General features: G+C 38.7%; 1 protein-coding gene across 1 annotated transcript in view; it reads right to left on the reverse strand.

Moving 5' to 3' along the window:
- YES1 (YES proto-oncogene 1, Src family tyrosine kinase) overlaps positions 1-14,402 on the reverse strand; it is a 58,439-nt gene that overhangs the window by 5,705 nt on the left and 38,332 nt on the right. Inside the window, exons 2-9 of the mRNA XM_076329881.1 lie at positions 13,513-13,785; positions 8,372-8,471; positions 7,128-7,226; positions 4,015-4,118; positions 3,663-3,812; positions 3,291-3,446; positions 2,835-3,014; positions 438-514 (exon numbers count right to left, since the gene is read on the reverse strand). Of these exons, the coding sequence (XP_076185996.1) occupies positions 438-514; positions 2,835-3,014; positions 3,291-3,446; positions 3,663-3,812; positions 4,015-4,118; positions 7,128-7,226; positions 8,372-8,471; positions 13,513-13,777 (1,131 nt within the window). The 5' untranslated portion in view covers positions 13,778-13,785. The remainder of the gene's footprint in view (positions 1-437; positions 515-2,834; positions 3,015-3,290; positions 3,447-3,662; positions 3,813-4,014; positions 4,119-7,127; positions 7,227-8,371; positions 8,472-13,512; positions 13,786-14,402) is intronic.

Here is a 14,402-nt window from a genome sequence, read left to right on the forward strand (position 1 = left end):
CGTCCAATCTAAACCTCCCCTGGCGCAACTTGAGGCCATTTTCTCTCGTCCTATCGCTAGTTACTTGGGAGAAGAGACTGACACCCACCTCGCTACAACCTCCTTTCAGGTAGTTGTAGAGAGCGATGAGGTCTGAGCCTCCTTTTCTCCAGGCTAAACAACCCCAGTTCCCTCAGCCGCTCCTCAGAAGACTTGTTCTCCAGACCCCTCACCAGCCTCGTTGCCCTTCTCTGGACACGCTCCAGCACCTCAACATCCTTCTTGAGGTGAGGGGCCCAAAACTGAACATGGTATTCGAGGTGCAGCCTCACCAGTGCCAAGTACAGGGGGACGATCGCTTCCCTAATGTTCAATATTTACATTTAGTTGATACCTCATATAGTTTTAAATCTCTTCTCTAAGCACAAAATACAATTTTCTTGGTTCATCCAATGTACCTGAGCAGCCATGTCGACCAGCTGTGGGAGTTTTAAATATTTCCCTTCTCCTTCTTTAAGGAAGTCTAGCAAGCTGCCTGTAAAAGATGACACATTTGGGGGGGGAAAGGAAAAACTCAAAACATTAATTTGACCTGAAAACATGAATGACTTTTTTTTTTTCCCTAGACATTATCAATTACACATTCATCTTCCAAAATCTGTGTTTGAAAACCCGTCATTTAACAGAATACATGACTCAATGACTATGCCTGTAGTTGACTCTGCCCTGATAACTAGTTAGTGCAAGTTTTATCCAAGTATTTTGGAATCCATTTCAATAATTCAGATAACTGAACACTAATAAAAGACTGCCGCTTGATGATTATATGGCAATACATAAGGATTTTTCCCAATATTCCTGGTATCAACACTCTTCCTAGTTGAACTTTTTTCCACAGTGAGATTTACAATTAAAGAACAAAAAACCTCCTATCCATTACTTAAATTTTTCTGCCAGCTCCAACTAGAGAAATGATTCTGAAATTGTTGCTTTTATTTTGTTGCTTTTTCTTCCTTACAGGGGAAAACAAAAGTATTTTCCATTCTTTACGATATATTATCTTCTCCCATTTATACAATGCAATCGTGTCCAGAACATTACAACATGAGTAGTATTTGAAATCAGTTCCAAGGACCCGCACTCCTTTTAAGACAGTAATCTTTACACGCGTGGTAAAAACTTTGTCTCTGATACAACAGCTTTCCCTACAGGTGTTGTTATGCCATAAGGGTATAGGAACATGATCTCTTTCTTAAGAATCTGGTGAAGACTGGTAACTAATCAGTCTCATCACAGTCAAAATCACAACGACAAAATTACAAGTGTGGCGATGGTGTGGAAAAAACCACTGAACTGCAGATCTTGCGGTGGATTCATGGCTGTAGCCATGAATTAAATACCTCCGATGTGGTTTTAGTCACTTGCTGTATTTTTGCTTTGAAAGTAAAAGTGTGGCAGGCCAGATTCAGACTGCTGCTGATGTTTACTGTGTGTGTTTGCACAGACTTTTTCCTATCTTGGTTCATGAGCTCAAAGGACTGAAGAGGAGCAACGATTTCATGCTGACCTCTAGTAGCCTGTCCACATTGCAAAAAATTTTGGGTACTATGCAGTTCTTATCCACCTCTTTTCCTTGTAAAAAGAGAAAGAGAAAGAAAAAGAAAAGGGAAAAAAATTGTTCTACTAACTTTCAAGTATGAACCACCAAAAAGGGTTTCTGTTTTTTGGTAAAATGCGAGAAATTTTTCAAATGAAAACACAGGCTTCCAATGGCGTCTTGAATCCATAACTTAGACAAATGTGCAACTACTTTTCCAATTCTTCTGCTTTTGCAAGGTAACATCCCAGTTGCGGTTTTAATCTTTGCTTTTTCTTAGGCGGAATGCTATAAAGCGTTTTTTTTTCCCGATTGCCTTGCCAAAACCTGATTTGTGAACAATAAAAACTGATTTTGCATGGCAGCTTTAAGATCTGACAGAGAGACTGTCTAGTGTTATTTAGGAACACCACCACCACAGAAGGAACTTTTTACACTTTCTATACCTTTCTACCTTTTCAAACTTACACAACGCCTAAAAACCCCATCCAAACAGGAAAAAAAAAACCCCACATATTTGTGGCAGAGTACTGAACACAAGCAGCCACTCCCTTGGACTTTAACATTGTTTCTATTTCTTACCAGGACAGCAAAATCTCTCTGTGAGGTGAACAGATGCCTGCATTTTATAAAACTGGAATAATTGACTTGAAAATCTGCTGCTTCTTAACACTAATATGCTTATGATGTTTATTTTCTACGTTCAGCCTAAATCTCTAAATCTCTGTTTCAGCAGCAGGGGGAGGGAGAAATGATATGAAGCAAGGGAAGAAGGATGAAAGACTGAAAACAAGGAGATAAAGGAGGGCGTCGGGGAAAAAAACCCTCAACCTTTATAAAATTTACTATTACACTGCTGGAAAAGAAAAACAAAAAAAACCCCAACCAAACCCAACTGATTCTGTCGCTGTGAACACGATCTCTCTACAGGCAGGTGTATTCTCATAATAATATTCCCAGCTATACCATCCAATTTAAATGTAACAGGCAGTACATACTAAAAAATAAGGAGAAAAAACCCAATCTTGTACTTGGAAGATTAGCACGGGTGACACAGATGTGCAAAAAAATCATGCCTCCACCCACAATCTAAATCAGAACTGCTTCAAATAGGTCAAGCGTTGCTCATTTTAATTTAATCAAAATTACCACTTATACTCCAGTCAGCTTAAACCTAACATTGATTAAACATTTAATTTGTTGCTGGGATCTTAAATAATCTTTTAAACGTAGTATCTTCAAACATTCCGTCACACACCTTTTGTCATGAATTCAGTGACGATGTAGATTGGTTCCTCAGAAACAACGGCATATAGTGGAACAAGTTTGTCGTGTCGTAATTTCTTCATGATCTGAGCCTCCTGCAGGAAAGCTTCTGGCATCATTGTACCAGGTTTTAGTGTCTTGATTGCTACTTTTGTGGTTCCATTCCACGTTCCTAGAGAAATAAATTAGATGTTAGTCTCCCCTATAATACAGAAGAGATTTTCTGCTGAAACTGTGCTTTTTCCTTCTGTTTTGTTAGCGAACAGTATGATTATAAATTAGAACTATATTGACTATTATTTTTACTTTTATGTGACTGATTGTAATTGGTACTTTTTCTCTGCAATTCTTGATCAGATTATCTTTTCAGATCCCAATACTGATTTACTGAAAATACTGTTAAAACATTCACACAAACAACTGAAAGGTGTCCACATTAAGCTCTTACCCATCCATACTTCACCAAAACATCCTTGGCCCAACTTTACTTCCAGCCTCAAGGATTCTCTAGGAATTTCCCAGGCATCCTTTGCTAGTCCCTGTGTTTGTGGTTTCACAGTGGGACACACAGTTGTTAGCTTATGACACAGCCCATCGGCATGTTCTGGAAAATGGAAAAAATAAGCTTTGTCGTTAAGCAGGGATAAGACTGTAACAAAAGTAGCATCCTAATATTGATAAAAAGAACTAGTCCATTTACTGTTTGTCAAAATAAAAAAGAAATTTTATAATTGTGAATTTTAAAAATAAGCTACATACGCAGTTTTTCTTCCTCGTGGTAGGCACCAGGTAGCGTTGGGACACTAGAACTTGGACTTACCTCTGTAGTGTTTCACCAACTTCTGTAGAGATTCAAATTGTGCTCTGGTTGTGATATAGTATCCACCATTGTCAAGTTTTCTGATTTTGTAGTGTTTCACATTATCACCTCTGACCTCATCCCAGTCACGTATGGAAAGGGAATAAGCACCTAGGAAACAAGTCATACTTGGTTCTTCACCAAAATTTAAAAACATATTTAACATATCTCCCCAACTGTCATTATACACATACATGTGTGCACATGCGTATGTAAAATGCGATAGACAAAAATGGTCATTATGTGCACCTTGGTGGGGCGGTGGGGGAGGGCAGGGGGGAGAGAGAGAGGAGATACACATAAATATACATACCTTTAGTTGTTTCACTCTCTCTCACTAAGAAAATACCACGCTGGTTCCCAGGATTTAAAAGTAGCCTTTCTGCATCCTTCCTGCCCATCTTACCAAAATACCACCTAGAAAATGTTAAAGGAAACGTGTAAGTAAAAGCTTCCTATGCTTTGGTAATCATAGAAATACAAGATTTAGAAATCTCAAGCATTGACTGGACTACTAATATCCCAAAGCAGTTACGGATCAACAAAAGTAATGACATCCATATAATCAAAAGATTAAGATGACCTATTTCTATATGACTCTCATTTCTATTGTTTGCAAAATACATGTAAAGAGGCCGCTATCTGCAAATACTATGTTTTTCTGATGGTTTAACAATGGACATCAACAGTACTCATCATCGAAACTAACACCTTCCTTCTGGTTAAGGAGTTCACAGGTCAAGCCGAATCAGATGACAACGAAATACTGTTAGTAGCACACTCAAAACACTGCAGCAGCCAAAACTACCTTCTCTAAGAAGTTCTGGCTACATGTTAAAACCCAGTATTTAATACAAAGTGGATGTGTACAAATATCATCAGATCACAGGTTCATTCAGGTTGGAAGGGGCCCTTGGGAGGTCTCTGGTCCAGCCTCCTGCTGCAAGCAGGGTCAGCTGTGAGATCAGACCTGGTTGTTCAGGGCGTTGTCCACTCCAGTCTTGAAAACCTTGAAGGGTGGACCCTGCACAGCCAACCTGGGCAACCTGTGCCCCTGCCTGGCTGTCCTCAGGATAAAAAGGTTTCTTCTTATATCCAGCTGGAACCTCCTGTTTCAACTTCTGTTGCCTCCTGTCCTTCTGTACCTCAGTAGAGGGAGCACTTTTTTTTCTACTCATCATTTAGAAACAACCCTGTGGTAGGTATCATTCATCTCTGAGTAACACTCCATCTTTGTTGCATCATTCTGATACTGAAAGTACGCAGACGTTTTAAAACCCCTGCATTTTTTCTTTCCTTAAGTTCTTTCACAAAAGGAGTTTCTTCTTCTGTGTTCCCAAAGTGTGCTCATCCTGATGAACAGCCTGCACACAGCTCTGTCCTGAGCCAGTGATAATTTTAACGTCCATCTCTCAGTGAATCCCCAGACTTTAGAATAACACTTATTTCTAACTATATTTTATTTTGATTGTGTACCTCAGAAGTCACAAAATAATGCAAAGTGTAAATTTCAAACATTTTCATTTGGGACTGTCAGAGCATCAAGGAAATCTGGCTTCATGAGTGTTGGGAGAGGAAAAGTAGTATTGGAAACTGCTGCAAAACAATGGTTTTGTGGGTGAAACATTTTGTGGGGGAAAAATGTAGGTAAGAAGGGATCATTTTGTTGGCTTGTGAACAGAATGGCCCGTGTGATCACTTGGGAATCTGAAACTTATTCTTACTCTTTATTGTATTTACAGTTTGACTGTTTACGTAGATGTGCAAGGTTAGAATTGGGTATCAGAGTACATACGCTTGAGACAATTTGGATGTAACCTATAATCTTACCGAAGCAAACTTGAAGCCTAGTAATTACTTCACACGAAAATGCCTCCTCCCCAGACTACTAAGACAATTTGCAAACTATATTGTAAAGTGTTAGTTTATTTCATTACCTATAAAATAATTGTAGGGTTTACCGGTTTTTGGTTTTTTTTATAAGCTTTAAACATTTATATTATGACATCGTTCAAAAGCCACATGGATAATATGGATCCTGCCACAAGCAGTTTTTGACATAAATGCCTTCGGGCTTAGAAAAGAGCACTTAAAGAAAACCCTAGCAATCTGGGGCTGTGTATTGCTTTTGCACTTGTAACTCCAGCTGCAATCATAACACAAGATCTACAAACACTATCAAAGCCCAGGGCTAACAAATGAACTCTAAAGCAAATGAACTCTATTCCAAATGCTGTGGTGATATTTAATAAAATTAGCACTAGTTCTTTAAAATAGTCAGTTTAAAAAAGCTTCTTCACTCATCACCCCTCACTCTCACCTCTAGTCATCACATAAACCTATCACAAATCCCACCACCCCATTCTGCCTGTCTTTAGGAGCAATACTTTCTGTGCAGAAACACTGCATTCGTAGTTTGCAAAGGGCTATCGTTTCCATTTTACCACCACTGCTGTTGTAATGACAATATGCTTTTATTGCATAGTTTAAAAAAAAACAAACAACTTTTTTTCAAAAAATCTCAAGTCAATAATTTTAGAAGCAGCTGAAACTCAAGGGCATAAAATAACAGCGCGTCTTTGATGCAATCACTTTTCAATAGCAAAGAGCCAGGTGAGAGCAGCAGCAACATGCTAAAGTCTCAGCTTGAGATTCAGGAAACATCTTGGAAATCGGGCACTTTTCCCAGAAGTGCAGTAGCAAACACAGAAGTGCCCAGATCATGCATCAGGGAATTGCTTATTGGCAGTACCACGCCTGCATATTGAAGCAAGAGCTGCAGAGCTTTGTATTTCTAGTACAACAAATACAATTAATCCTTCGGAACAAGTATCACCTGAAACTGTACCCCAGCTCACAGTTCCCACAATAACTTTATGTGATTCTGTAAGCGCTCTGGGATCTTTGTTTGTAAATAAAGATCTATTAATCTAGATTAATAGATTAGCAATAACTGTCCACACAAATGTTTTTTAGAATGTAAGATTAGGTGCTACCAAGGATATAGCTGATCTTGAATTAGCGTTTGGCAACATTAAGGATAAAAACCTAGAGTTGATGGTGTGTGAACTCTAACTAAAACACATCCATTTTTGCTTTATATGAAATACAATGCCTGTCGCTCAATTCTTACCTTCATTATTGCATCCTCCCATCCTTTTTCCTTTAGCCCTACATATAGCAAGCAGGCATAAAACATTTGCATGAGCGTCCACCTCGCACTTACTAATAATTAGACCTTTGACATCATCCAAGTAGCACTGCTATCTTTTAATTAGTATTAATTAGTATATTAATTAGTATATTAATTAGTATCCTACTTTACCCTTAAATGTTACCTATACTGAATTAAGGGAATAGTTTCACCACAGGGCACAAAGTGTAGAGTGGCTAATAAGAACAGATTGACAGGATACAATGTCTTACTCTTCTGCTTGAATGGAGTCTGCAGGAGCTACATAATTGCTTGGGATGTAGCCCGTTTTTCCCGTAGCAATGGATCTTGCTTCCCACCAGTCTCCTTCCCTGCAATGAGACATCAGTTATCTCTTCCACGTATATACATCATTCCCTAGCACCTGTAACATCCTCACATATGAAAGGCAGGTTAAATTTAGGTAAGGTGTTATTTTAATTACGAAGGCATCTAAAATAGTTTGTGCTGCACCTAAATATATTTTTCTTTTCGTTGTAAACAACACGAGTGCCTCTTAGTGGAGTTTTGCATTTTAAAGATTTGGGCCTTGTTGTTTGGGTTTTTTTTTTTTCTTTTTTTAAATGTAAAAGGAATTTATCAACGTGTGCAAAATGCAAACCTACAACAAAACGTTTTATGGCAGAGATGTGTAAATAAACTTCCCAGTTCTCTAGTCTTCATCTGCCTCTCCCAGATCATTCTGCCTGTATGCTGACAGCGAGCAACAAAGGAAGCAGGAAGTCAGCTAATAAAATTAGAGAACTGGACGAATGAAAAAACTGCTACATGTATGAATTAGAACTATTACCGCAGCCAAAAGCTGCGTGTAAAGAAATCTCCAAGGTGAGCAAATTACTTCCTTTTCACTAGGCTCCTAGAAAGCAGGCTGTAATACTGTAACGCTGCTGCAATTGAACTAGAACATCAAACTACGCATAAACTATCTGAGCATGGATTTACTGTGGAGGCCAGCTAGATGCACTTCCATGGCAAGATGTCCCTGCCGGCAGCGCACGCCTCCGGCACGTGCAGTGCTGCCGGCTGCGCCCACCTCCCCGTGAGATATGGAAACCTGTCAGAGAGAATCTGCAAGGTGCAGAGCCTGGGTGGGACAGTATGTGTTTCCACCTCTGCTGCCCCGAAGGGGGTAGCTGTGCCTCACCGGAGCAGGGTGTGGAAGGATGCCACCCAACCAACTGAGGAGGAGAGGCTTGGGGCTGCCCTGGTCACTGCAGTTCTGCATGTGCACCCAAACCCTGACCTCAGCCTGAAGGTTATTGTCTTACCAATACCAATATTTTAACCCCACGCTTGTTGAACATTACAGGCATTCAATAAAAAAATAAATTAAAAAAAAAAAAAAAAAAAATCAGTCTACTTTTCACTGAAATAGGATACACAGATTTCAAGAAGGGTTGAGGATCTATTTATTCCCAACAACCACCAAGTGAAGTCTGTGCATGAGAACACTTACGTGTTATTTATTATCTGGAACCGTTCACCTTTCTTAAATGAAAGGTCATCTGTAGTTCTAGCTTCATAATCATATAAGGCCACAAATACAGTAACACCACCTTAGGAAAAAGAAAAAAAACCACATATGATATAGCAGTAACGTTGCAACACTTGATTTAAGGACTTGTCCCTGAAACAACTCATCAATTTTGATTTGGAAGCAACTGAACACTCTGGGTTGCATTTCATATTGGAAGCTGGATCAATAATCAGCTCATTTCTTAAGACAGAGGAAAGCCTATAAACAGACACCCTAAAAATATGCTTCCACACCACAAAAGGCAGCTAGATTCATCACTGGAAGTACATTAATAATTAGAGCACTTATATACAGAAACCTGCACAACACATCAGCAGTAAAAAAAGTTAGCTTCTTTATTAGTTAGCTTCTTGTTAAGAAATGCAATTCTAGAAGATCCTACAACTCCACAACGGTGAACCATCAGCCACTGATTTTTACAGAAGTAGTCTCCTATTGAACTTAGCTATAACTAACTGATGTGTTCCCAACTTTCTGGGGTTACACATCAAGATCTACTCAAGGAATTGAACCAGAAATAAAAGTATTCTGTTGGGGACAAAGACATTTCTCTGCATTAGGACTAATGATTTTTTTAATTCCATCAAGTCTCCCCATCAGTGAGGCTAGACCCTTGCTAAGGATGATCCATCAGTGCGTTACTCTAGAGAACAAGGACCGAGATATGTCACAGGATGAGCAGCTGCACTCCACTGACCCTAAGGAATTTGCTTCCCCATCCCAATTCTGGTATAGGGCACGTTACCGAACATGTCTGTCCTGGTTTCGGCTGGGATAGAGTTAATTTTCTTCCTAGTAGCTGGTACAGTGCTGTGTTTTGGATTTAGCATGAGAATAATGTGATAACACACCGATGTTTTAGTTGTTGCTAAGCAGTGTTTATACTAAGTCACTGCCTTTTCAGTTTCCCATGCTCTGCCAGAGAGGAGGGGTACAAGAAGCTGGGAGGGGGCACAGCCAGGACAGGGATATTCCATACCATATGATGTCATGCTCAGTATATAAACTGGGGGGAGTTGGCCGGGGGTGGCGATTGCTGCTCAGGGACTGACTGGGCGTCGGTCGATGGGCGGTGAGCAGTTGCATCACCTCTTGGTTTTTGTCTGGTTTTTTTTCTTCCTGGGTTTTGTTCCTCCCTCTCCCTCCCCTTCCAATTTATTATTGTTATTATTGTTGTTGTTCTTGGTATTACTATTTTATTATTTCCAGTATTAAACTGTTCTTATCTCGACCCACAAGTTTTCTTACTTTTGCTCTGCCGATTCTCTCCCCCATCCCACCAGGCGGGGGAGGGTGAGTGAGCGGCTGGTGTGGTGCTCAGTTGCCAACTGGGGTTAAACCACAACAGTGTCCCACAAACAGGATACACGTGTGAGAGACGGATGGTAGGGAGGCTCCTATACTTATGGTAGGAAAACTTTTTCTATGCTTAAAAGAACTAACCTATAAAACTGGGCTAAAAGAGAAAGAGGGAAAGGAGAACAGGCTACATGAGATGTACAAGCTACGAGCAAAAATAAAGAACTATGTACCATAACGAGGAGAAAGTTAAAATAGAAAACTGCTGATGGGCAAGTCAGAAAGACTTTTTAAGCTCTAGAAATGCTATTTCACAGTCTAATGGACATTTAGGAAGCCTAATGATAGTCCAAGCAATAACTTATTTTTAAATGTATAATATTACATCTCTAACATGCACATATATGTACCAGGATATACATAGAAGACCACCAACAGAAACATGTTGCATCTAATTTTAGATCTTACAATTAACATGACAGTGATCAGAAAGGAAGAATACATAATGCAATGGGTATTGTCTACATCTAATATTCTTTTGCAATGTACACTTTCTGACGTAAGAGCTCATAATCACTTAAATATTTTCATTTTATTTAGAGTTTTCCTGTGATTACAGTCTCTCAGCAGGCCTCAGCTGGAAATGAATTTACAGTTCCTCTAGCAAAAACAGAACAAAAAATCCCCACAGGAGATTAGAGTAATTGAGGCGTTTTTTTGAAGTGTGATTTATGAACTGAAAAATGAATTAGAATATTCCCTAGAAGTTAACAGTTCCTAATCTAAGTTAAAAATCAACACAGTTCTACCAGTATTTGCCTGCGTTACTACATTACTGCATTATTTTGATGACACAAACTGCTACATGGGGCAAGAAAATTGTGGGGATACATACCATATTCACACAAACAGAAACCAAATGTTATGGAAATAAACCATCCCCAGAGTGTTCTTCAGCAGATGAAGAAAATCAGTACTCTCAAGTCACAATATCACGAAAGTTTTTAACTGCACATAAAGAAACTGGGAGACTCCAAGAACTTTGAAACAAACTGTACAACATCTAGAAAGATACTAACATGGGAACAAGAGAGAGTAATTCTTCTAGACAGTGTAGCACTAGTCAAAGTAATGGATTCAAATGTAAACTGTGCAATAAGAGAATTATCAGTAATTATCAGTATTTGTGTACTCTTAATTATTTTTAAAGAAAGAGTTGGAAAAGGTAACATATAATCCTTGGAAAGTTTTGATTTCAACACTTCAGCTACCACAAAATCTCTTTTTATTCTCACTCACAAGTGTTATTTATTTCATAGCAAAGAATAATAAAATACTTAAGGAGAACAGCATCAGCACCGAATGTTTTAAACACACAGATACCGCTCAAATGATTTTTGATGTCTCTTGCAGCTGTTTTCTTTGTGAATTACTGCAAGGTGATCTAGTTTAGCTGTTCAAACTATTTGTAGTCATAACATTTCCCTTAAAGGTTATCCTTTCATTAGGTCCGTATTCCCATCCTCTAATCTAGAACTGGTTTTGGAGAAAAGACTTTACTTTCTTGTTCAGCATGAGAATTACAGAGCACTAGTGCTTACACAGCTTCATGGAAGGCAAAAACAGTGGTCCATTTTTCTGTTTTGATTTTCAGTAATATTCTATGAATTCAAAGTATCTGATGACTGAGAACGTGTAATAGAGGAGCAGTGTGACTAACTCGGATTTCTTCTCCTTTTCTGCTCTAGAGGAATAAAAGACGGCTCAACTCTTTTCAGCCTCACTACAGGCCATGATGACAACCATATCATCCTCTTGTCAGACATCACTGATGGACTGGATAAGCACTACTGACACTTGTGTCCCGTTTGACAAGCCCATCTATTCTCCTCTCTTGCGAAACAAAGGGCCACAGAATGCAATCCAGCTTTATTCATCACAAATACAAAAAGCTTACAGCCAGATGAAGTTCGTCATCTTATTCATTCACAAAAACACCCAATTTTGATTGATCTGAAAATCGATACTGAATGTACCAACCCACTGCCAGTGCAATTTTTTTTATTTATTGATTTTTAAAGTGTGTTTGTTTGTGGATGGGCTGGCTTTACAAAACGAGGAGGAATAATTACATATGCAGTATCATTTTACCTGATCGCAAAACGATGGGAGCGTTCACCCAAAATCAGCCTGCCTGCTGATAACTGAATTCACACTGATGAGATATTAGACTATCTTTTCATGAGAAATCTCTCCTCTTGACTCTGGTCCAAGATATAACATGCTTAACTACCAGCAGGAACAGGGACAGGCAAGAGAACATTCCTTTTGGTCTCTGCAGCAAAGGATTTGTGGTACCTGACGGTGGGCTACACCCCTGATGTCTGGTAATACCCAGGAGTGCCTGCACACGCTGCTGGAGATTTCCATGTGAACAAAGAACCTGATCTAGTACGAAGAAATACAGAGGTTCTTGGAGGAGATGAAACACGATAAACTTTCCTCAGTGGAGCTAATGAATAAAAAGAAATGATGCCCTTATTTCATTTCTGCATATGTTCATCCAAAACAGGGATTCAGAGCTGACTCGAAAATTTTGAGACAGGACAGATGCTCATTTTAATTATTTGGTTTTTAATGAATTCCCAGAAAGGGAATACAAGGTGATCATTACCTGACAATTCATATTTGGTTTCCTGAATTGCTTAGTGTCAAGGTCACAGTGGCTTTTCATGAATCTCAAATTTCTTGTGTTTAAAAGATTTTAAATGCCACTGTAATGAAGCAAACATTTAAGCGCTGTAACTGTGCTAACATTAGAGATTTGTGGGAAAACTAGAAATAGACCAATAAGGAATTATTTACCATGTTTTGTGAAGTGTCTGTGCAAAGCTTCTAGAATAAATTACTCTTTCCTCTCTCAAAAAAAGAATAAATTACAGCTTCTTCTCAAAAATATCCAGCAAACCTACTGAAATTAGCCAGGTACATAAAATCAATATTTTTGTAATGAAGTTTTAAGATCTTGATATAAAAGTGGGTTTATAACATCAAATGTGCATGTTGCTTTCAAATGTGCATGTTGCTTTAAAATGCTGTATCTTCAGAGACTTTATATCTCAGCCAAGAAGGTCTCTGCACCTTGTAAATTCTATTTTTACATTTTCAAATTTGGTTTTAATATGACCACCAACAATGAGAATTCTACTCTTTCGTTTCACACATATTGTTCATATAGTAAAGTACACAGAATATACTGCATATCCTGTTTAGCTTTATAAATGAACAGATTCAATGTTGCATTAATATAAGTAATTTACAGCTAATCAAATAAATCTGAAAATCAGTTTAAGATATCAATTTCCTGAATTTGAAGTGTTTTTCATTTTGCACCTCTCTCCAAAAGTTTAAAGCCATTATCCCACGTGCCTCTCTTCAACAGCTTAGAACTTCTAACACAATTTTATCAACTATTGTCATTACTGTCTTTAGTAGGTCTTAAATTTCTCTGTGCTGTGATCCTAAAAAACGCCCCCAAAACCAAAAGCCAAAACACCCAACCCCCAAGCCCCAGTCACTAGTGAATATGGGCTGAATTATCACCTGAGTAGTAAAGATACTGAAAATCAGAAATCCCTAAAAGGCAATTTATTTTAAATTTGCAATTTACTTCTGTGTGGCAAGGGGTCACGGTATTTTTTTCGAATATGACTGTCAAGCTTTAATAAATAATAATAATAGCACCGTTTTATGCAACACACCTGTTAAAGTACTAGGATATGGACTTGGCACAGCTGAAAATGAAGATGATGCTCCTCCAAAGGGTGTCATTCCTGAGGGCCCTCCAAAAGGAGTCATGGAATGACTATTAAAATTAACTGCTGATCCCTTTATTGATGGTGACTGTGTTGCTTGGCTGGAGTCTGATCCGTAATGGCTGACGTGGGAAATAACAGGTTCTGGAGTATTATCAGTTCTGTATTTCATGGCTGGACCTTTATCTTCTTTGCTTTTAATGCACCCCATGGTTGCTTCTGTGAGAATGAGAGGAAAAAAAAAGAGTTCATCTCCATGTTGCATCTTTTGATAGTTAACACAGAAGATTCCCAAAAAGTTACCAAAAATGCTGATTTATTACTGTTTAAAAAAACCAAAACAACCCCCCAGCAATTTGCTACCACATGCAGACTATAAACTCCAATGAAAAAGTGCTCTGGAATAAAATCTAAGCCACTCCCAGACTAGAGAAGACCTAATTATTTTCCCTTACAACAACACATACTAATAGCACATTTGGATTATTCTTCATCCCAGTTCCTTGGTGGACTGTAAATAGTAAAAAAGAAGAAAAGGGGGGGGGGGGGGGCGGGGAAGAGGAAATCAGGCAACAGGCAAGGAAAAGACACTGAAGACTTCTATAGCAGGGTGGAAGGGGAAATAGATGTGACAAATCCAGAGTCAATTATACAAAGCAAATCCAAAGCAATTATACAAAGAAAATGAGCGGGGCATTCCTGCTTTCTTTTTTAAGCACCTGTGCAATAAGGTCCTGACCAGCTGGTGGTATTACAACTAATATCTTTAAAGATGTAGAGAACTTTTCATCCATTGCCAGCCCCCCAAATACAACTCTCAAACAAAGCTAGGATAT

The sequence above is a fragment of the Aptenodytes patagonicus genome, chromosome 2 (assembly GCF_965638725.1).
Source record: "Aptenodytes patagonicus chromosome 2, bAptPat1.pri.cur, whole genome shotgun sequence".
Taxonomy (NCBI): domain Eukaryota; kingdom Metazoa; phylum Chordata; class Aves; order Sphenisciformes; family Spheniscidae; genus Aptenodytes; species Aptenodytes patagonicus.